Source organism: Patella vulgata, chromosome 2, assembly GCF_932274485.2.
Source record: "Patella vulgata chromosome 2, xgPatVulg1.2, whole genome shotgun sequence".
NCBI lineage: Eukaryota > Metazoa > Mollusca > Gastropoda > Patellidae > Patella > Patella vulgata.
Genome location: NC_065880.2, coordinates 48,006,437 through 48,030,370, shown reverse-complemented (window position 1 = coordinate 48,030,370; position 23,934 = coordinate 48,006,437). Strand labels below are relative to the sequence as shown.

General features: G+C 36.0%; 2 protein-coding genes across 5 annotated transcripts in view; one reads left to right on the top strand and one right to left on the bottom strand.

The window, feature by feature from the left end:
* The window catches only part of LOC126811681 (origin recognition complex subunit 3), a 33,153-nt gene extending 28,749 nt beyond the window's left edge, over nt 1–4,404 (top strand). Inside the window, exons 17-20 of one of the 3 annotated variants that reach the window (XM_050537508.2) lie at nt 351–492; nt 2,259–2,375; nt 3,508–3,581; nt 4,258–4,404. In XM_050537508.2, the coding sequence (XP_050393465.1) occupies nt 351–492; nt 2,259–2,375; nt 3,508–3,581; nt 4,258–4,363 (439 nt within the window). In that variant the 3' untranslated portion in view covers nt 4,364–4,404. The other 2 variants (XM_050537509.1, XM_050537510.1) reach the window with 2 other exon arrangements.
* A 1,712-nt stretch (nt 4,405–6,116) lies between these two features.
* Nucleotides 6,117–22,173, bottom strand: LOC126811680 (uncharacterized). Of its 2 annotated transcripts, XM_050537507.2 has the most exons (12): nt 21,991–22,173; nt 14,296–14,532; nt 13,713–13,825; nt 12,823–13,551; nt 12,270–12,393; nt 11,838–11,962; nt 11,174–11,518; nt 10,785–10,889; nt 9,457–9,498; nt 8,817–8,861; nt 8,058–8,515; nt 6,117–6,283 (listed from the first exon to the last, which is right to left on the bottom strand). In XM_050537507.2, the coding sequence occupies exons 1-12, from the start codon at nt 22,053–22,055 to the stop codon at nt 6,275–6,277; spliced, it is 2,397 nt and encodes a 798-aa protein (XP_050393464.1). In that variant the 5' UTR covers nt 22,056–22,173; the 3' UTR covers nt 6,117–6,274. The 2 variants fall into 2 exon arrangements, with proteins under 2 accessions (XP_050393464.1, XP_050393463.1); XM_050537506.2 differs by lacking the exon at nt 6,117–6,283 and having other exon boundaries at nt 7,499–8,515; nt 21,991–22,169.
* Nucleotides 22,174–23,934: the final 1,761 nt, after the last annotated feature.

Below are 23,934 nucleotides of genomic sequence, written 5' to 3'. Positions count from 1 at the left end.
TAAATAAATGCCCACAATTATCTACAAAATAAGAAATGTGTGACAAACCTTGTCGACAGCTCGGACGATTTAGCTGCTGTGGGCTTATGTTTCGTTGCCTGGCAACCTATCTTATTTTAAAAACACAACATTTTATAAAGTTATTTATAATAGATGTATTTGGTTTCTTTTGGAGACAATAGGTTCTTTACGAATGATTGGCTATATTTTGATCATGGTCTCATTAATATATTAATTTGTACATATTTTGATATTTATTAATTTATAACACATGACACAATTATATGGAATACAAGTTACTTAAAGGAGAATGACATATTTGTACATATTTTACCTTTTTACCTTTATAGGAAATATCTGAAATGTCCTACATCTATACCACTATATGAGTTATTATATTATAATTCTGTATCTGTCATCAAACATCATATAAATGCTTCACCTAGAGCAGCTATACAAAGAGCTCTTAGTTGTCCACATCATTACTTACAGGTATATTAAACACTTTGTTTCATTAACAGAGTCATTGCATTAAAGCCATAAATTAGAAAGAACCAATTAATTATGTGTACATCATTAAACAAACATTGCCAGATTTAATGTATTTAGATCAATCTTTTGATAGATCTGACAGCTTTGCCAGGGAACTTGACTGAATTGTTTGTGTTGACTATTTATCATTAGCCATTGTTTTATTCTGTTCACTCCCAGAATTCCTCAAATAAAACTTGACTAAACACTTATTTCATTGGCTAATCCCTACAGAAACAATAAGCTTTCATATGTAATATGAAAGCTTAAAGATACATTTTGGGAGAATAGATAAAGAGCTGGCATTTCTTACTGTAATAGTTAAAAAATAGATAATGTAGGCTAAAGGCAATTCGCTGAAAATGTCAGTCAAATTGATCTACTCTGAACCGCTTTTTTAGTGATTGCATTTTGGGTCTCGCCTCCATCATCATTACTAAAGTCGGTACGATAAAAAGCATAGTCTCAATTATCCATTTTTTTATTTAATTATCAATGAGCGTATCGCATTCTAGTGATGACATCAAGAGTTGATTATGGTCTGGATAAGTTAATTAATGTCTAATTATTAATTTAGATAACATTTCAGGCCTAAAGAAAGACGTGCAATTGGCAGATTTAGCTCTTGCATAATGTATGTTTGACAATAGCTTTAACAGAAACAATAAGCTTCATATGAAATCTTACTAAAAGTGAACTTCGAGTTAATTCAGCATTTGATTTATTAGAATTTGATAATGCTCCTAACCATAACTAGTATTAAGAATCACAACATCACCACTGAAGCAAATTAAAGTAAAAAACACTGCTATAATATATGGCCTTTAAATGTGACAGTAAAGTGAATATTTTGTATGAAATAATATGACATGTACTGATAAGTCTTCCGGTCTTCATTAGCCCAGTTCGGAGCAGAACAGTAGGATGTTAAACCCCATTTCATTTTATTTCACTGATAGTCTTTGACACCCAGAACCAGCTAGTCTTCCACTTACAGTGGGTCTGGGTCACTTGTCAAGGTTTAATGCAATTTTACTGGATAATCAACCACAAGTAACCAAAATCCTGGTTACGTATGTGCAATGAAATTTTTAGTCAAGAAATCTTGTAATTCGTGCATAATTATACAAACATGAATAGTGACAACGAATTAGGATTAATATAAACCATAGATATGATCCTTGAAGAGGAAAATTTTACAATACAAAAACATAGGAGTGTTAAATATTGAACAGGCAATGCAAATATATTCTTGTGAAATGGCAATTCTTAAATTAAGCTCATGGGCGTCAACATCTTATTTTAGGGCTATTATGCTCTCTGCCTGAAAAAAGTAGATTTCGTATGATAACATAAAAGACCAGATAATCTAGTCAGCTAACTAGATATTCCATGTGGACGTATATTGTCCTCGCCCCTGTCTGGACATATGTCTGTCCGTTCACATTTTGTTTATGGACGCTCAACAGGTCACAATTTTTATCCAATTTTTATCAAACTTGAAATATAAGTTTGTAAACTGTGTATCCCAAATATCTTAGTGCCTTTCGATATTGGTGGGGATTATGGTACAGAAAATTGCCTTCTTAGCTTGTTCTTTGTCAATCTCTTGCAAAATAAGGACGTATCTTGCATGGCAATCGCTTTTAAGATTGTCTGTTTAACAAATTAAATTAACATATTCCAGATTCATTATGCTAAATTACTCTTTTTCTGATTATTTTTAGTGTGAATGTTGTAAAGGAGATGTTGGATCTATTTTATCTACCATGCCTGATGTTTGCATAGTTTATAAATTACATTTAGAATGTGGTCAACTCATTAACTTATATGACTGGCTACAAGTAAGTGTTTCTAATTGTTGATACAAAGGAGTCTTATGCAAATGACTTATGGCGCCATATCAGATTCTTGGATTATTACCACATCAAATTTCGTAACCATAAAAGTTAATTATTTGCCAAAATTAATTGCAACTGTTAGTTCAATATCTAATCTATTAAAATCAAACATTAGCTGGCAGAGGCGGATCCAAGGGGAGTGCACCCCCCCCCCCCCCCAATTTTCAACAGTGCCCTTTTTTACTGCTGAAAGTGCCTTTTCTCAGACCCAAATATGTCCATTCCCAACCCGTTGCAGGGATCCCTAATGACTCAAACCATCGACACAAACACACCAGTCTGGTCTAATTAATGCTTCCACTTTCAAACGAATTCTTGTTGTTTAGCTGACGGTGCCTAATCCTATAGAGTGACTATAGACAGACATCAATAATAGCATCTTGTGGAATCAGCGGCGTATACACTCATGTCCTTCACCGACGCGCATGAGTGCAACCTGATGTAGCATTGTTTCATGTGTGGACAGTACACAGTAAAAGTTACAAGGCTTAAATAGTGAAGTGGCTAGGGAATAGATTCGTCTTTTTTCCCATCTTTCCCAACTTTATATATTCTGTACTTAAGGAGTGAAATATACCATTTTAACAATAACTCCCTCGCCTTGACAATTTGCGAGTCACATGTTCAACTGGCTTTTTCGCTCGATTTTAAGGCTCTTTTTCAACGATTTCCGAATGTTTACTTAGACGAAAATATCAGCCAAATAGTTCTTGGAATGGCTACAGATGCAAGGAAATGATTTTCTGTCAGTGCCCTCAATTTGCGGCGCCCCCCCCCCCCCCCCCTTTTCAAAATTCCTAGATCCGCCCCTGGCTGGTGATTATTTTCAATACACAGTTGGGCGATGAAACTGAATATAAATTCATCCCTTTATTTTTGTTTCCTTCAAAAATTTGGTTACTGATTGCTTCAACCTACTGGATATTGTCTGCTGTGAGGAAATTTATGATCATAATTCCCATTAATATGTTTGTGAAGGATTAGATATTTTAAACATGCATATTTATTGAAATTATAACTACTTAATGGAAGGATAGATTTTATGATGTTATACAGTAAATTTGTTTGTTTTCAGGCATTTGTAACCGTGGTTACATCCGAAGATGAAGAAAATGAAACCAACACAAAAAAACCTGATCAAGTTTTACAGTATCCTTGTTTGGTATAAAAAATATCTGAAAGGGTAAAATGATATAAATGGGTATAAATATGTTGTTAATCATTTCAAATACTACATTTTTTATTCATACCAATTCTCAGGGAAAAAATTAGGGTTTTACAATGAACAATGAACCCAATCCATAACCATGAATGTCAGATTCATGATTGAATGTTGATCATATATTGGCTTGCTGTGACAAATGAATGCAGTTTGATTGTACAAAAAGTAGAGTACATTCTCTTTTATTTATTTTGACTTCTGCTAGAACTTCATCTTTCGGTTTTTAAGTTTTAAAATATCAGCATTCAATTATATAAAATCCTTTCTTTGTGTTTTTGCTGTTCTAGGTATTGTTATATACTTGGGAGTCAGTGAATAAGAGGTCCTGTGTTCAATTCCTGTGTTTGCTGAGAAAGTTCACCAGGATTTTCCGGTGTGGTTCCTGCTTGTCAGTGGTGCGGGACAGAGGGCCTGGCAAGGGACAACGTATAGTTGTTTGTGTACACATTGACAGGCACGTAAAATATCCCTTGGCAGTTGGAACTGTATGGCGTATGGGATCTTCATTTGCCCCATCGTAGCAGAACAGTAGGATGTTAAACCACATTTCATTTTGATATGTACATTCATTTCATTCATTTTTTTTCCTTAACCTTATTGCAGAGCTCGCTTTATAAGAGCTGTTTCTGAACTTCAATTTCTTGGCTTCGTTAAACCCACCAAGAGAAAGACTGATCATGTAGCCAGATTAACATGGGGAGGATGTTGATGACTGATCTTGAATAATAGTTTAGAGAATAAAATGATATGAATCATTTATAGAAATTGTTTTCATTATTTTACTTTTATTCCCCCAGCCTTTCATAGAAAGCAGGGATCTAATAATAAAATAGATTCATTGGTCATTTTTACAGCCCACATTTTCATATGGACATATATTGTCCATCCGAACTTTTGTTCACAATCGGAAGGTCTGACAATGATAGCTGTCTAGTCGTTCGGATGGGACGAAAAACCGAGGTTCCGTGTACACATTGGCGTGCACGTAAAAGATCCCTTGACAGTTGGAATTCGATAGAAGAGTAGGCCGTAGTGCCACTGTCCGGGCAAAATTACCCTCATAGCACACTGTATGGCGTATGCCGGTCTTCGTTAGCCCAGTTCGGAGCAGAACAGTAGGACGTTAAACCCCATTTCATTTCATTTCATTTCTGTTCACAATTTGTTTGTGCACACTCTATAGATCACAATTTTTATTCGATTTTGCCGAAATTTGAAATATAGAATTATCTTCCAAGGATTTCGGTTCATGGAATATAGCTCCAGATTGTACGAAAAATCACGTTTTTGGCTCGTGGACACTGTAGAGGTCACAATTTTTATCGATTTTGATGAAACTTGAAATGTATATTTATAACCCGAAGATCCCGGTTTCTGTCGATATTCGTGTATATCGGACCATTACTTTCTGGATTATGGCCCCTGATTGTCCAATTTCTATGCCTTTTGAAAAAAAACTGTTTAAATATATCACTGTTACACCCTTATGATGGTTGAGTTTGAATTTTGTATAAAACTGCCTGACAAAATTGCTGCTCCTTGTACGCAAATAGTGTAAAAGTATGTATTACCAAGGGTTGTGGACTCTCTAGAAGTCAAAATTGATTATCCTATTCTGATGAAACTTAAAATATATGGTTATATCCAAAAGCTTTCGGCTTCTTTTGATATTCATACATATCGGACCGTAAATTCCAGGATTATGGCCCCTGATTGTACAAAAAATCACATGGTTTTTTTTAGCTGGTTCTCTGTTTATCTCTTGCAAAATGTGGAAGTATGTTGCATTGCATCGCAGGTAATCATGCTAATAGTTGTGCAATAAATGTGTACAGGGAACTGAGCCAATCAATGGGATTGGAGGTTAGACCACGACCAGTCAACAAATAGTTTAATATTGGACTAAAAGTATAATATTTATATTTAAGAACTTTGCCTTTAAAGTAAAGCCAGAAACTGTGAAGAACATTTTCATAGGCCCACATTTAATTGTGGAAGTATTATGCCGTCACGCCCAGAAGACAAATGCTATCCATATACAGCGTCTGCCACCTTCGGCACCAGAGTTATGCCCTTTTTTTCCGAAAACCATGTGAACCTTAACAAATTTGGTAAACAGTCAAATTTTCTTTTCGGATAAGCAGCAATCTATGACCACCTTTATTTTAAGACAAAGATGCTGGGTGGGTCTCTGTCCACACTTTGCATGGCTATCCTAATCAAAAGAGGCAATGAAGCTAAAAAATCGAAATTTCGAGCACTGCCATACTTAGATTTAATCAGATTTCACGATCACCAGCAGAACCCTTTGAAAACCACTAGAAGCTAATGTGTACGTCTCCTAATGCATTTAAAACATCTACATCTCAGCCATGGATAGGCGGTATGTCTCAATTTCCATGCACTCTCATTTGAATACATCCCGGTTTAACTGTATGTCAAATCACGGCAAAGAGAAAATATTATTTACGGATATAAACTTTATTTCTACAAGGGTTCATATCTGTACATATATTATTACATGATAATATCAGCTTTTAGAAATTGTATACAGAATGGTCATATACAATTTACACTTAAAAGATTCTTCAGTTACGTTGAATATATAGACCAAATTGATTTAAGATTCCTGAAACAAATAATACACTAGGTTATATAATGTATAAAATGGAAAATATCATAGACCAGGGGGTCAACCCAGCTGAAAAGTGTACCAATTTTCTCCTATATGGTATCAATGTATGTATGTCTGGTACCATCAGAATGTAAGTCTGCCGGGTTTCTGGTGGTGGGTGTGGTATTCCACGCCCTAAATGCCATGACCCCGAACTAGGCTAGATTAGCTCAAAAGTGTACCAAATGAAAATCGTACAGCAGTGTACCATACATCTTCAAGTATTACAAAAACACTCTGACAGACATTTCTAGTGGTGGGGTACCCCTGACAGAGCTATGTAATTGCCAGACATTTATAGTGATGGAGTATCCCTAACAAGAGTTATCTAATTTCCAGACCAAAGCTAGGCTAGATTAGCTGAAATCTGTACCACCTAAAACAGCTTTGGAGTTGTTCAGTACCACCACAGGAGTCATGCGGTGGGTTACCCCTAACAGACACGCCCAAAAATGCCACCCCCAACTAGGCTAGCTTCGCAGGCACTGTTCCTGTTTTCTAAAAAAAAATTATTTTTAGTCAGGATGCGTAGGATACTAATACCTAGCACGTATGGGAGAGGCGATAAACTGCGATTGCAAGAAATTGATTTTTGGGAAAAAAGCATCTTTTATGGGGCTAAAAATGCCTTTTTGAAAAATAAAATTGTTCATACAACCGCAGTTTATCGCCTTTTCCATATGTGCTAGGTATTAGTATTCTACGCATCCTGGCACAATTTTTAATTTTTTGGACCACAGGAACAGTGCAGACTAATCTATCCTAGTTAGGGGTCGTGTTATTTTGGGCATGTCTGTTACCACCGCACAAACTGTCTGGCAGTGGTCATTTATGATTCCTGTGTTGGTACTGAACAACTCCAAAGCTGTTTTAGGTGGTACAGATGTGAGCTAATCTAGCCTAGCTTTGGTCTGGAAATTAGATAACTCTTGTCAGGGATACTTCATCACTAAAAATGTCTGGCAATTACATAGCTCTGTCAGGGGTATCCCACCACTAGAAATGTCTGTCAGAGTGTTTTTGTAATACCTGAAGATGTGCGGTACATTGCTGTGCGATTTTCATGTGGTACACTTTTAAGCTAATCTAGACTAGTTGGGGGGCATGGCATTTTGGGCGTGGAATACCACATCCACCACCAGAAACCCGACAGACTTACATTCTGATGATACCAGATATACATAAATTGATACCATATAGGAGAAAATTGATACACTTTTCAGCTAGGTTAACCCCCTGGGCTCCCGTTCTATCAGTTCAATTAAAATCATATTGTGTAACGCTTCTTTAATGTCATAATTAAATATTTGCTGAAGTATCTTCGTGAAAATAACACAATAGTCAAATTGTTCTTTATATTAATGTGGAATCCCAGTAACTTTATTAAACTACCACTAAAACCTTCACCAGAACAACCTGTCTAACCCATCCCTCATCCAGGAAACCAGAAATTAAACTACATTTATTATCAGTTCGAATATGGTTAGTGCTTTAGAAGACCGTGAACGTGAACATTCAGTCCTTCTAGCCCCAAAAGGCTATTTTATTATGGTAAAGTAATCTGATTTTTAAATGTTTAGATTCGGGATACTTCTGGGGGGTTTTCATTTTCTGTTTCCTCATCTTGCCCAGTTTCTGTAGCTGTAGTATTTTCTTTCTGGTTTTCTCGATTCCCTGTGATGACCTCTCCCTTAGCTTCTTCATATGACAAAGCCGGGATGCCCTTTACCTCATAGACCGGTGGTGGTGTAATTCCAACGACGTAAATGTTATCTTTAACAGGGACCTTTTCTGGTAATGCTGAGGCCACCGTTGTAATATCCACTGCTCGTTTGGACCTTCGCTTGACACAAAGAAAGACACATGTAGTAAATATCAAGACCAAGAGGAGGAACCCAATAGATACGGACAGAATAAGCCAGAGCGGATATCCAGCTATAAATATTGCATCATCTTGTAGGCCATTTTTACTTGGCTCATAAGCAACATCTTGTGCTTGGGCACCAGCTCCCTTTACTCCAGGGTCGGCAGTAGTAGTAATTTTTACAGATGTAATAGTTGGTTCGGTTTTAACTGGTTCGTTTATTATAGCTGATTCGTCAGTCTGAGTGGAAACATCTATTTTCGGATTACTGGGTATATGGGGAATGGGGTAACCATTAATCTCCTTCGGGTATGTTACAGAACCTTTAAATATAAAACATAACATATTCGTTGCTGACAGCAAAATCACTTTAGATATTTGTATTCTGTGATGTTCAGAAGAGTTAGATCAAATCTAGCCACCTACATTCAATGAGTTATCATTGACGGGAAAGTTATTCACCATGTTAAATAAAAAGATACAGTTTGAAGACACCTATATTCAATGGGTTATATCTTCTGACATCGAAAGTTTGCTTTTAATTTTTAAAATGGATAAAGCTGCAGGTGGGTATATGTTACCTTGCCTGGAAAGCTATTCCAAAGAACTATTTTCAAAGCTTACCTAAAGGAGCATTGTCTTGAGCAAGGACTGTATCATCTGCGGCAACTGAAAGATAAATGTTAGGTATATTGAAACCAATAATACAATTTTATCTTGAATTTAATCCTCATTGGGTAACTATGACAAGAAAGAAACAGGGGGTAATTCGTATTACGGATGAGCATGGGAAAAGTTACAAATTATAGATGACTTCTCACGTAAAAACTGTGAGATATTATGATATATTTGGACTAAAAATATATCCAAACTAATTTATCTAAGACGCGTTTTCTTCAAATCCCTCTTAAAACATTTTATTTCCAAGGAACTACCCCAAGCCGTAAAATCTATATTAAGCTGCCTTGTTTGTTACTTGACTTGATTGGTGGGGGCGGGGGGGCGGAGCTTACAGCTTGTATTTATCGATGCTCAGTGTCCGTATACCATGAATATCGAAGCATAAGTAAATTCTTGGATTATCCTCTGCCAACCGTCTTTTCTGCCATTAGTATGTTGTATGTTTAAGTCTCAACGGCTAGCAATTCGATCAACACATCCAAACCGCTCCGTATGCATCAAATTTGCCGTACGTTTGTTGGAAATAACCACCCTATAAATCTATCTTTAATCTAGTCTCTAAGGAAACTAAACTAATGTGTACCTGTGACATCAGCTGTGGTTTCTTGAACAATCGGACCAATTGCTAGTAATAAAAAAACACAGATCAGCTGTTACTATTTTAAAAGAAATTAATTTTTAAAGATTGCTTAATATATCATTAGGATGAAAGTTGTCGAAATTCAGATTTTAAAGCCCATGGATTTGACGGTATATGGAATGTGATATCACCATCGGCGCATTCGAATCTTTAAGCCCTGCGAACGAATGCATTATATTCATTAGGCCATTGAATGTCTTAACGCCCGTCCCCATGCACTTATGGATGCAAAGAGGATGTAAAACGGGGAAAAAACGTGCACTCCGTTTGAAAACCGAATGCATCCCTTGTGTACTCATTGCATACGTGTTTCATACGCTCTATCCATCGAGCATCCGTTCACTTTGATTTCATCCGCGCAAAAAGTTTTGAGCTGCACAAAACTTTTATAACGGATGAACTTTCTGCCGTGTACGATGTAAATGCGCGACATATACGAGCACCAAACGTTCCATGTCCTTTATCATCCGTTAAACGTCCACTGTATCCTCTCTTCATCCTCGCAACTCACATCCGCTCCAGCTGAAAACGGAAAGAGGGAGGAAAGATAAGGTACATGGAACGTCTATTCATCGTTAGTAGCACGGAAATAGAAAGGATGTAAGCGTATGCATCTCGTATATAAAGTTTTCAAAACGGACAAAGCGTTTAACGCGTTTGTATCTGGGATGTATCTGGTATATTGAAGGATGTCTGGAGTTTGCCTAACCCCTTCGGAGCTGTCATCCACTTCCATCCGCTTTCATCCGCTAGGCTTCCGATGAACATCCATTTAACATCCCCGCTACATACTTCCCACGTTCGTTCTTTTCCGTTCTGTTTTCGCAAATTTTCGTCAATTTTGTCCATTTCTGGAGCGGATGAAAACGGATGGAGCCACCCCCCCGAAAGTTTGCTCGTCCACTGTGTCCTTTTTGCATACGTTTTGTGTCCATCGGCCACTGGGACCGGGCCTTTAAGTAGCGGGGTATAGCTGCCACATTTCAAATAGCCAATGGAATGATGTTTTTCGTTTGACAATAATGGTTTTATCCAATCACGGTGACCCAAATCAAACTTTAAAGAGCTAATCTATAAAGAAATGATTTAATCTTTCGTAAAGTAGCCCCACAATATATAAAAAAAATTGGAACGAAATAGTTTTATTTACACAGATACGGGGCATTGGTTCTAAAAACAAAATGTCGTAATGGATGCTGAAACCACTGATCTTACCCAACTCCCGTTTACCGTATATGGGTGGTAAATGTCATATATTAATACATACGCACCTTCTTCACAGTTAATTCCAGTAAATCCTGTAACGCAAATACATCCTGGTGTCTGTTCAATAACTCCACAGATTCCACCGTTCATACATTCAGATTCACAAATAGCTGGAATGGCATTAATAGAAACGTGAAGTTGGGCTACCTAGTATAACTTGCTTGTGTTATAAGATTTTCGTTATTAGTATGAAGAATGTTCTTAAATTAGTGACTATTTCTTTTTAAAGGAGGTAGAAGGATCGAGGATAAAAGAAATAAGCATCTATTTATCTTCTATTCTAAGGATTACCAACGCCAATAACGTTATCTCTACTTTTAATTACTAAATCAAAACGATGTACTATCTACAAAAATAAACAAACACCAGAAACATTTCCTTTCCCAATACTTACGTATTTCACAGTTTTCACCCTCGAAACCCTGTGGACACTCACAGACTGAGGCGCCAGCTTCAATGACAACATACCCTCCACTTCTACATTCCAGTCTCTTCAAGTCTTGTACCAATGGTGCCACGGGTACCATAACATCTGCATTAACTTGTGTTGGTTTTGGTAACCCTTGTCCTGACATACCTTGTAAGGTACGGAAAAAAGCTGGCGGCATTGGAATCATTGAAGGAAGTGGTGAACCTGGCATTTGTGGCATTGGTATGTTTAACGAGGGCATTCTTCCCGTATTCATTGGTGGCATCATTGGTAAATTAGGCATATTTGGCACGGCGTCGCTCATCATACCTACAAATATTGTCAAAAGTGAAAAATTGATTAATTGCTAAGACGGTTAGCACACGTTTTCTACTCCAGTAATTCAGCCACTTCTCTAGATGTGTACCGCGGTAATGGAAACATTCAGAACAAACAAACGTCCGAATCATTGTCGCAACTCTAATCCTCCACATGTATACACCTAAATTAGCAGAAATATTGCCTCGTCGGAGCTTCTGTTATTATAAAATTTTCGGTTAACCTCCGAACCCCACACCAAACTTGACCTTGCCTCCACCCCTAACGCCATTCAGCTCACATTTTCCCGGACACGCCCTTGCATACTTACTGTTACATTGTATTCCAATACTAGACAAAAAATTAGACAACATTCTTCTGGTAATAATAACTTGGGCACCAGTACCACAGGCATTCTGTCCAGCCATAATACAGGGAGCAATTCTTCTACCATTTCTGTTTTTAAACAAATATGATTCTAATTAAAATAACTTTCCATTACGGTCTTCAAGTTGGAGTGTCGTTCAATATGAAATGTACATAAGGTTTATCTGTCTATTTTTACTCTAACAACTCTTACTGTGTCAAGTTATCGTTGTGGATCTAAGCATGTAAAATAAATTAAACTCATCGACTTTCATATCATTCGTCGTTAACTGTATAAATAAAGATGCAATATTTTGAGGAACCTTCTTTTAAACCACGCATTTCAAAGCAAAATCATTACTGACCAGTCTATTCAAGAACTGAACATTTATCTTACCCGCAAATTGCTTTCGTTAAACTAGGATTTCTGTTTTTGAAGATGTCAGCAGGGAAAGCTTGTATGCCGGCATCTCGAATACATCGGGTAATACCAACCTTTAGTATGTCTTCACATTTCTCCTCTACAAAAATAATGACAGGATTTGTAAATCTATTCATTTTATATGTGTAGGTCGTTAAGCAGTGTGCATCAGAGGGGATGGTGCGAATTGCACAAGTGGGGCGTCTGTCGATCCCCCCCCCCCCATAACGTTTTGAAATTAGTCCGCCGCATACGCTACCTGTATACGGGCCTTGTTCTTGTTCGCTCAAAGGGAGGAATACTTTATAGGGGTATAGGTTTGTCTTTTGGGACACGGTTTTCACTCATTCCCATCCATAATATTTATTCAGCGTAAGGCCACTCGTACATAATCTCCATCCATCGGTCGCGTTAATGTTATTGCTTGTAAAACAGAAGTCGGAGTTCTTAACAGTAGATCATCTTTTGGAATCCAGAATGTCTGATGGGTAATTGCTGAGTAACAAAAGGAAAATCAACAATTACTTACTATTTGGCACTCTGCCAGTAAAAGATGGAGGTTGTTGTTGAGGAAGAATCTGTTTCTGTGGATTGTTAATATGGTATTTATGGTAGAATATGGGTGTTGTGGGTTTGGGCTGAAATTGTGGAAACTTTTTCTGTTGCCTGTTTCCTAAGACTGAAGCAACGGCTACGTCGTTAACCACGTTGTTGGGTCTTTTTGAGTCAGTACTCTGTTGGTTATTTCTGGACATACCGTTTAACCTATTATTGATATTCACTGACATCGGTTTTTGTACAGGCAGATTACGCGGTGGTTTGGAAACAGGGTTAGAAATTTTAATAAAAGACTTTGTTTTTAGTATTGGAAGAGGCATCATTTGTTTCATGATCATCATGTTCATAAGCATAGTGGGGTTTGGCACAGGCCCGCGTCCTGTGTCCATTAATGGCATTGGTGGGAGCATGTTTGGTGGCATGATGGGTGCGGGCATATCAAATTGAAGTGGTCCCATGGCTTGTTTAAATTGTTGTTGTAAGATATTCATCACAATGTCCATTGATGGAATGGGCTGTCTTTGAATAGGTAAACTTGGGATGGGTAAACCTAATGGTCCAATATTGCCATCTCCTCTTCCATTTGTCATTTGACAAAATATTCCCTTAAAACCTGGAGGGCACATACATTTTGGCATTCCATTTCCAGGAGCTACGAAACCACCATTTAAGCAAGGTCCATTCATCTGTCCGCCCTTGGCTGAAATTAGTTTGAAAGCATTCTATCAATTCTTATTTCATTACAAAAATTTAAATGAGAAGTGGTATCAATTATTAATATTGTTTTACCATCCCAATTATGCCCCTACAAATATTCGGACTGGAACTTTATTATTGTATTCGGTAAGGTGGTTTACTTACGGACACTACATTCGCCAGAGGGACCAGACTCCCAACCAGGACAACAAGTCGGTACTCTGATATATTCCGCCATTGGTACCTTCATAGTGTATTTACATACCCTCCAACCATGCCTGAAATAGTTCAAAGCAATCTTGTTACAGGTGGCTATCCATGTGGGGTTTTTTATATTAGACACCCACGTTTAGTTTGGACGTATTATCATCATCTGCGTTCGGTGGTCTAATCACAATTTATATTTTGGCGGCAGGTGTTCAATGGACCATACGGAAGAAACCTTAGAAACTCATCTTTTTTTCAGTTTTTAAATAGATGACAGTGCGCTAAAACATAGGGATTTTCAATACATAATGGAATTGCACATCGGAAACTTGGTGGAATTGGTCATTGAGTATTTTATAGGTAACGCAGACAACTTCGCTGCTGGTGTGCTTATAAATTGGTAACCCGGGCAACTCCAGCAATGCTTGGGTACAAACATTGAAAACATAGATTGCTGTTAGATGCTATAATGGGCATGTTGGAATTATAATTTATAGTTAAAGATACACCTCTTGTTCACCAAAATGGATAAGATACATACCAGTACATCATGACTAAAATTGCAGATGTTCTTGGATTTGATTTCTTAGGAAGAGGAACGCCCCCTGGCTTTCCAGGGATACATAGATATGGGATGGGTAATTCCTCGACCTTTGTTCGACGAACCAACGAAATACATCTTCTTCCATCTATTGGGAAGATTGGTAGTTGGGTTTGTGGGATATTTTGTGGTTGAAATCTAGGAGATGAAACTTGTGGTGCACTAGATAAATGGGGTCTGAAATATAAATAGAAAGTTACTTCATATATTAAGACTTTGGGTGTTCCTTTATTTGTTAAACTTATAGTCTTCCATCACCAAAAGGTTTGCATATTAGAGCGTATATTAAATATTTTATTTTATGAACAGATGAGTTGGGGTCAAACATGAGTAGAATAACAGGTATGTAAACTGTCACACTTTCATCATGAAATAACATATCACATGAAATTTATGTAGTCAACTGGTTTTATTACTCTACTGCTGACTGTATATATATCATAACCTGTACATTACTAATGTATTTGAGTCATACATATAGTTTGGGGTTTTCTAGAACCTTGGTTATAACCTATTGACAAACCATTAACGGTTCTATGAGTAATAGCTATATTCTGCTTCGACAGGTTGTTAAAGTATGCATCTTTACTTGCCTTAATTTGGAAATTTTACGTAGTTTGATATAAACAAAAAGAGGTTCAGTTTTAACATATCTAATTGATTTATTTAGAGGGTGATATTTAGAGGGTGTACTTTTTAAAACATAATTCCGCTGTATGTCCGGAAACATTTACAATCCTATTTCATAATTTATGTAATGTAATAATAAATTAATAAAGCGCCTTCACCCCAACAACGAAAATTATCAGCAAGGTACACACACCATACATAAACAAAAAAAAAGTTATTTCAAAGCAGCTCTAACCCGGAAATCGGGTTTCACGTAGGCGTTTACGGATTGTTTGATCAATAGTAATGATATCTATATGACGTGATCTATACGTACTTCTCCGCCGGTAGCGTGTCTCTGATGTTCAGAATGGGGTCAGTCTTGTTTGGCCTGAGCTTGGGCGGTCACGTATTGATCTTCGCTGTCGACACCTATCCCAAAAGCGAGAAATGGTACCATGGGAAACATTCAGCAGCCTGGCTACATCTGCCGGGGATTCACTAGTTCAGTGGGTCTCATTACACTCACCCTGTAGGCCTACGTTCAGGAACCGCCCTATTGAATCCCAATCTGATTAAAACACAGATCCAATTTCGTTTCGTTTTTATAGTTCAAAATTTCGATTTTACTTGTCTTTACTACACTTGGATCTGGAAGCGTTGTTATTTAACTCGTGTTCTGCTTGAAATGAGGGATCAGCCAATCAAATGATCTGTCGAATCGAGCGTTTGACCTTTTTTGCGCGGAACTGTGGGTAGACATTAGCGGCAATAATAGAAATCAAAACAAAAGCAAAAGTAGATAAAAAAATACATGGCGGTCGCTAATTGGTTAATCGAATGACTGACGTAATCGGGTCAAGTGTAGCTTGCTTGGTACCTGACGTCATAGAACGTGAACTCCCACTACAACTTGTTAGATCTATATGTAGTGTAGGCCATCGAAAGTATAAAAAACGAAACGAAATATAGATCTATATTTTAATTAGATTGATTGAATCCTTGTCGAAAAACTTTCGAACTCCAGTCAATTTTACTGGGCAACTTTTTAATGCTAAATGGTAGCGTGTCAGTCCCTGTGAATGCCTGTACAATGTAAAGGAACATTTTAGTGAGAAAATGAGACCTCGCTTCCTCGCTAGAGTCAGTATGCGCGACACAACATACTGTTAAAAATACGTCCCCTTTTGCTAAACGCCTTGGCAGAAGCCATTAAAATCTAAATATAGGTTAAACTCGCATGTGTCTTGGTGCAACCAAACGAAAATAAATTTCGACAAAAATGATGACCAGTCACAATTAGAGACCCTACATTTAAAACCAATAATGAATTTATTTTATCCTTACGTAATGACATCAAAAACAAGTAAGATTTATGGAAACAACGACCCCGTTCAAATGAAAAATCGATGAAAATGGGCTATGCGTTTCTTTTTTTTTTGAAGAGTATATTTTGAATGTATTCCAGAGCAATTTAGTGGTGCCCTTGAGCCATTTCACCAATTCATCTTAATTTCTTATTTATACGTATCCTGTATAATACTAGTATGCTATTTGTGTTCACAGTGCAGTTAAATCACAATTAAACAACAGACATATTGTGATGGTTTGTCAACTATATTATTGTGTATATGATGTAATACACTTTATGCGGGTTAAGGGTTGATTTCGTGAGAACTTAAGATAAATTGTCTTTAATTTTGCCCCCAGCTAAAATGTAATTACTACAGAACAACAGGGTAAACATTCACAATAAGATTGATTATAGACAAATATTATTACTAGATAATCTCAATAATGGAGAATTCCACATTAATCCAAAACCTACAGTTATCCCGTGATCGCTTTAACCCAATTTATATAATTCATGAAACAACACATGAACAAAACCTGCTACACAGGTATGACATATTATGCAACTGTAATAATAAATAAACTGTATGTGTAATAACAAATAACTGTTTACTATTTTATAAGTAATCTGCAAAGTTAATATTGTCGAAGTATCACGTGTTGGTTCAAACGGATTAGGAAAAAAAAATTGACATTTACACCCTCATAACCTCTGTGATTAGTAAGGCGGTGGCGAACTAACTGGGAAGCCCCGGGATCGATCCCAGTGTTGGCAGAGAAAGTTCATCGGAAATAAGGAACAGCGTCTAGTCGTTCGGATTTGATAGCACTTTGATAGTTGGAATTCGAAGTAGAGAAGGCCAAAACTACACTGCTTTCGTAAAATTCCCGAATAGCACACAGAGTGATGTTTCCCCGTCTTCATTATCCCAATTGGAGCAGAAATGCAGGACGTTGAAAACAATTTCGTAAACTTCCGAATAGCACAAGGAGTGATGTTTCCCCGTCTTCATTATCCCAGTTGGGGCAGAAATGCAGGACGTTGAAAACCATTTATTTTAGGAACCCAATATTAATACTACGTCGCGATGTATTTTGTCAAAACGTACAAACACTTTACGTGTCAAAATTTTTCTCTGTTTTTTAACTGGACTAGTAATTTGAAACCATATTGGAAGAAGTACGATTCGTGGCTGGTGTTTCTTTAATTTTCCATTGACAGAATAAACTTTGCTTTAACTTTTTCGGAGGTGGGGTCGTGGGTCTAGGTTAGGGACAAAGTGTGTCGGGGATAATGGTTGCGCCTTCTCTTTCCCATTTCTGAATATATTTCTATTCCCTAATGTTCTTTACGGTAAGTACATTTGAGTGGGGCTTAATTGTAATGGTAATAACTGTCATAGACACATTATACCTATATATAATAAGAATTTGTGCATATAAATGTGATTAATTACATAAAGACTGTAACCTAATATTGATGAAATTTAATAAACCTTTTTTTATATATAACTTTTGTTGATGTATTTCTATTCCCTAATGCTCTTTACGGTAAGTACATTTGGGTGGGGCTTAATTGTAATGGTAACAACTGTCATAGACACATTTTACCTACATATAATAAGAATTTGTGCATATAAATGTGATTAATTACATAAAAAGACTGTAACCTACTATTGATGAAATTTAATAAACCTTTTTTTATATATAACTTTTGTTGATGTATCCTGGTCATTAGAACTGATATATTGACGCACCTGCCATTTTTACAAGGAAACGTTAACAGTGATAAATGATGTTATATCTATTTACAGTGTGTCGTAGAGGTGAATTGTTTGGGTCAGTGAGTATTAACAGTTTGATATATTCCTTGTAAGTGATTATTTATTCTATAATAACTGACCTGACTTCTATTATTATCCAAGTAAATGAACAGTTAAACAATTATTTACCTGTGTGACGTATCGGACTATGATGATTGATATTTATTAGCCTAAAGAGCTTATGATGTGGCCTTTGTCTCCCGTCCTTCATCTACTAATGGTGTTTTCATACTTTCAATTTTCCTAAAGTAGTCAGGATTGTTACTTGGGTATGTCATTGAAAAAAAATTCGCTAAATGATTGTAACGAAGAATATATTAGTGTTTTTTTCTGGGTTCACCGATTGTATCTATTAATACAATGGGCACAATTCTATGGAATACAAATTATTATTTATTTATTTATTTATTTATTTTTATTTAAGCGACGTTTCGGCAGCTAAGTCGGTCTAAACTGTTATGAGCTAATAACAAAAGTTTTAAAACATCTAATTGGATTAAAACGTCTGTAATTTACAAACAAACGGACAGACAACCATTACCAGTATAGATTTCAGAAATTTGGTTAAAGGACAATATCGGTGCCAATCATTATCACATATGTGATAGAGCTGGTTAAACACATTACAAATATAAATTTAACACAGAGATCATTGCTACGATAGCTGAGTAATACAGGTTTCCTGAATCGGAAGTGACGAACGCCAAAGGAAAACACGAATCATGCCTCTATATAACTGACTGATGTGACGAGTGATAACAGATACACTGTTATTTCTGCTCACTAATAATAATTCCTTCGAAGACCAAAAGTTGTTATACGGGACTGTAAGAGGATACCTGACAATTCAATAAGGTAATTGAATGTCATTAGATAAGAGAACACGAGAAAAATAGAACTAGACCGTACATTCCCTTGTTTATATTCATTCTATACCTTATAAAAACATGGTAATACACGGACTTTTTCTGTTTTTCCTTCGTGTTCTCTTATCTAGTGGCAGTCAATTCTTTTTATGAATTGTCAGATATCCTCTCACAGTCTCACACAACTTTTGGTCTTGGAAGGAATTATTAGTGAGCAGAAATTCGCCCATGTATCTGTTATCACTCGTTACTTCAATCAGTTATATAGAGGGATGCCTCGTGTTTTCCTTTGGCGTTCGTCACTTCTGATTCAGGAAACCTGTATTACTCAGCTATCGTAGCAATGATCTCTGTGTTAAAATTATATTTGGAACGTGTTTAATTAGTTCTATCACATATGTGATAACGACTGACACCAATATTGTCCTTTAATGATTGCAATGTATAAAGTTCTACGAAGATTTGGCAACAAGGGTGCATAACTTATTTACCATTTTCTTTTGTAATTTAATTTCAGTATTGAGGGATCCCTGAAGTGTGATTGTAGCGAACATGTGAATTACATGGTTGTAGTCGTAGTTTGATATTTGAATGATTTTATGTTATTGTTCTTTTTAAGTTATATTACCTTTATAACTGAAGGATTTAAAATTCTATCTGAAATGTGTGATTGCAGTTTACTTCCTTCAGTTCAGGTAGTATCTGAAATGTGTAATGTCAGTTTACTTCTTTCAGTTTACTTAATATCTGAAATGTGTGGTTTACTTCTTTCAGTTTACTTAATATCTGAAATATGTGATTGTAGTTTACTTCTTTCAGTTCAGGTAGTGTCTGAAATGTGTGATTGGGGTTACTTCTTTCAGTTCAGTTAGTATCTGAAATGTGTGATTGGGGTTACTTCTTTCAGTTCAGGTAGTGTCTGAAATGTGTGATTGGGGTTACTTCTTTCAGTTCAGGTAGTATCTGAAATGTGTGATTAGAGTTTACTTCCTTCAGTTCAGGTAGTATCTGAAATGTTTGATTGGAGTTTGGTTTTATGAACTACATTATGGATGATGCGACATTAAAATGTGTGCTTAAACTTTCCAAGGGTGTTTTTTTTAATAGTTTTTAGGGCGATGTAGTTGATTTGTGTTGGGGTTTTTTTTGGGTTTTTCTTTTGTTTTTTTAATAGTTTTTAGGGCGATGAAGTTGATTTGTGTTGGTTTTTTTTGTTTTGTTTTTTTTTTTAAAAAAACAAAAAAACAACAAAAAAAACCCACGTCTTTTTAATCCATTCATGTATAATCTGATGAATATGAGATGATTATGCATTGATTAATATTATTATTATTCATTTTAGATTGTTTTTCTTTTCATGTGTTTATTAAAGATTGAGGTCATATTTGTTGTTGTTTTGATTTGTTACATTGATAGATAAACAAGCAGGCGGTAAACAAAATCATCTATATTATTTATGTGTGATAGATTTTAACCTTTTGACTTCCAACAAACAAACAAATAAGTTTTTTGGTGTGAGTATATCTCAATACTGTTCGTTACTTGACATCTGACGGAAAACACGGAGGTTTTTTTTTCTGAGACTGAACATTATTTGGGATGGAAATAAATACATGTAGTATGCTGATCAAAGTATCAAAAGTGTCAGTGATTATTTTAGAAACGGTCTTGTCGGTGATTATTATAATAGGACCGTCATGAAATGATCAGAAAAAAGAACTTTGTTTGAATGCAAAGAACACAGTACGGGTATAGCGTTGTCAGGTCTCTACGTTTCTTCCGGGCCCGTAACTAAGCACTAAAATCAATCTTATATTATCCAATCAAATTACTAAAATTTGAATTTTATCTTAGTTAAAATTTCGTGAAACTGCCCGGTTTCTCCTATTATAAAGAATTAATCTTTCTGTCACGTTTACTTTTTCCTGTCCCAAAATCACAAAACTTTCTCAGATTGTAGATTTTAATCTATTACATGCATGAAATGGTCGAATACATCTCTAAAACAATAGATATGCACAGTGTTTCATAATCTAACCAGGAGATGTTTAAGTGTCGTTGTGACCTGTTGTTCGGGTATGATGTACAGCTTGACGTCTAGTACAGGTGAAGCAATCTTTTAAATTTATTGACAATAAATATCTTTCAACTTTAGTTTCTATGACAACCTTCTTACAAAGTATAATGCACAAAGAGTTGGAATACATGTGAAGTTAAGAAATCACACCCGAGAAAGTTTACGGTGTATTTCCTTTCTTCTATTCTCGTACTTAATGCCGCTACCAAAGATAATAAATTTACTTTTACAATTTACATAAAAACACTTAGATAAAAGTTTTATTTAAATAACTGTTTACGGGGCATATATATCCTATAATGGGCAATGCTCGTTCATTGACGATCTTTAATCCACACGCGGTCTCTCTAATGGCCTTTAAAACCGACAAAATATTATTCAGAAGAAATAACTTTAATTCGTGATATAAGTCAACTACACTGTTATAAAGGAAGAACTCTTGTCTATCAAGTATGCAAAAATGAAAAGAAGCCTGTATTTAAAATACACGTAGTCTTATTTATATGCATAAATTATCAATTTAAATTAAGATATCGTCCGATGTTAAATTTTCTTATGTAGTCGGGGAATTTGTTTTAAGCATTAAACAAAAATCAAAAAATTAAAAATCGTTCATATTAAGTTGGTATTTTCAATATTACAGAATTTTCAGCGGTCTTTTTTCTTTTAATCGCTTAGTTAATTAATAATAACATTGTGTATTTATTTTTTTTAAAGAAATCCTATTATAAATACACCATGAAATAATATTATTTAACAGAATTTTAAAATTGTATTTAAATTTGCCAGTTTTCAAGAAATGTTAAGCAAAATCTGTCTGAAAAATTTATTAGAAGTGCGCTATTATTTTAAACATTTATCATTGTAAAACTTTTAAACAATGATTGAAAACAAAAAGAAATCTTACCCATGATTGTGACACAGAACCGCAAGCGGCAAACAAATGACGAGTAAGTTTCGCACAGCGCCCATTTTGGTCAAGCGTCACGAAGCTCTAGAAGTATACTGTAGATATACGTGAATATGGCCGTGTCTGAAGGTAGATCAAGTGAACATAACATATGACAAGGTAAGTAAGTTGTCACCAGTTGAACGCGGTTTGTCACTTTCATGTCGCTCATCCATCAACCTCAACTGTTTTTACCTGCGCACAGACTAAGTTTATTTTATGCTAATTTCTATTTGTATACTTATCTTATATAAAACCATGAAGTGCATACATGTTATGGGAATTTTGAATTTACCTATAGTTATGCTTAAAACAAAGGGAGTTGATTCCATAACAACAAACTGCACAATAAACATTTTTACATTTTATATATTTAAAGAAAACCAACGTTTTCCGACTGTTTAATGTGACAAGCCCTCCTGGCTGAGAGTGATAAATCCCCTGTAAAGGAGTTAAATCTCTATTCTTTGGTACCTAGAAATGGACACAAATGGTTCGTAACGCATATAATAATGTAATATGAATGTATATAACCTGATTTACATTCAGTCGTTTCTGTTTTTACTGTAATTTCTAATCAGTTATGTTCGGTGAAATACGCGAAGAGTCCCAATTGAACGACAAGTCTTTGGCAGTCTACACCGGTAATATTCTCATGTGGGATATGTTTAGCCTCGTTCATCGAGTCACTTCATTACAAATGGCTCTAGAAAGCATTCTAGCACGCGATTCGTGTGCCAGTTTTAAAATTTTCATTTTGTCTCACATATTTGATTTCGAATTTGAACGGAACATGTAAAATTTTTGGGCCCAGTGAGTAGGCCTAAGGTATTGGTTCACTAACCGGTTTGATCCTGTTGTTGGCCGAGAATGTTTCTCGGAATTTTGTCAGTTGTGCAAAGCGGAGGGCTTGGCATTAAGGAACGGCGACTTGTCGGTGGATATCCCACGTACGCGGTCTTTATTGTTTATTTGTTTAATAGACGTAAAATGTCCTTTTATAAATTCAGTTTTGACCATCTTGGGATGTTATTTTCCACGCCCTTTGGAACGCAATTCATATTAGTGGGGCTGCCAGCGTTGTGAAGCTTAAATTGGCCCCGTGGGACCTGGGAAATGTTTTACACTGATAAATTGTGACGTTTTATCAAAAATCGAAGTTCGTCAATCGATGCGCAATTGCCCAAGGAAAAGGCATGTCGAGTTTGATGCCGATCGAACATGAATTGGGGAACCATAGGCTTTTTTTGAAGAGCGTCAAAAAGGAATAAGGCCCCGCCAATTAGCGCATGATCGACATGAAACAAACAGCATTTGATAATTTCTGAAATTTGATTTGGATGATTTTGTAAACCAGTCATACTTAGGACGGTGAGAATGCGACTGACCCTAAAATCCTCATCAAAATCTTGTGACCGTGATCCAGTTTTGATCTGGTACATCAAAAGTTATACTGATGATCATGTGCTTGTGATTACCCATAGTGTAAATATATCATAAAGTCGACAATTGTCACTCCTGAAAAAGTAAAAAACATTGTGCCGGAGTGAACCATCCCGTCGTTTATTTCTAAGATCACCGAACAAATTGTTGCTGCTCGCCTCTGATTAAACAATTTAGATGAAAATTCCAATCTGTGTATAAACCAATCTACAGCACCTTAGCAGCACTGCTCTTTGTCCACAACGACATTCTTACCAATACAATCAATAAACAGTCAACAGTTTTTGGTACTTCTGGATCTCAACGCAGCTTTCGATATTATCAACCAGTCTCTGGCATTAAGATTTGGAATCTAAATCCAGTAGTAAGTAATCAGTTAGGTACATGGCTATCATCCCTCTATTTGTTAAATGGAGTGCTACAGGGTTCCGTTCTTGAATCTATTTCATTCACGCTTTA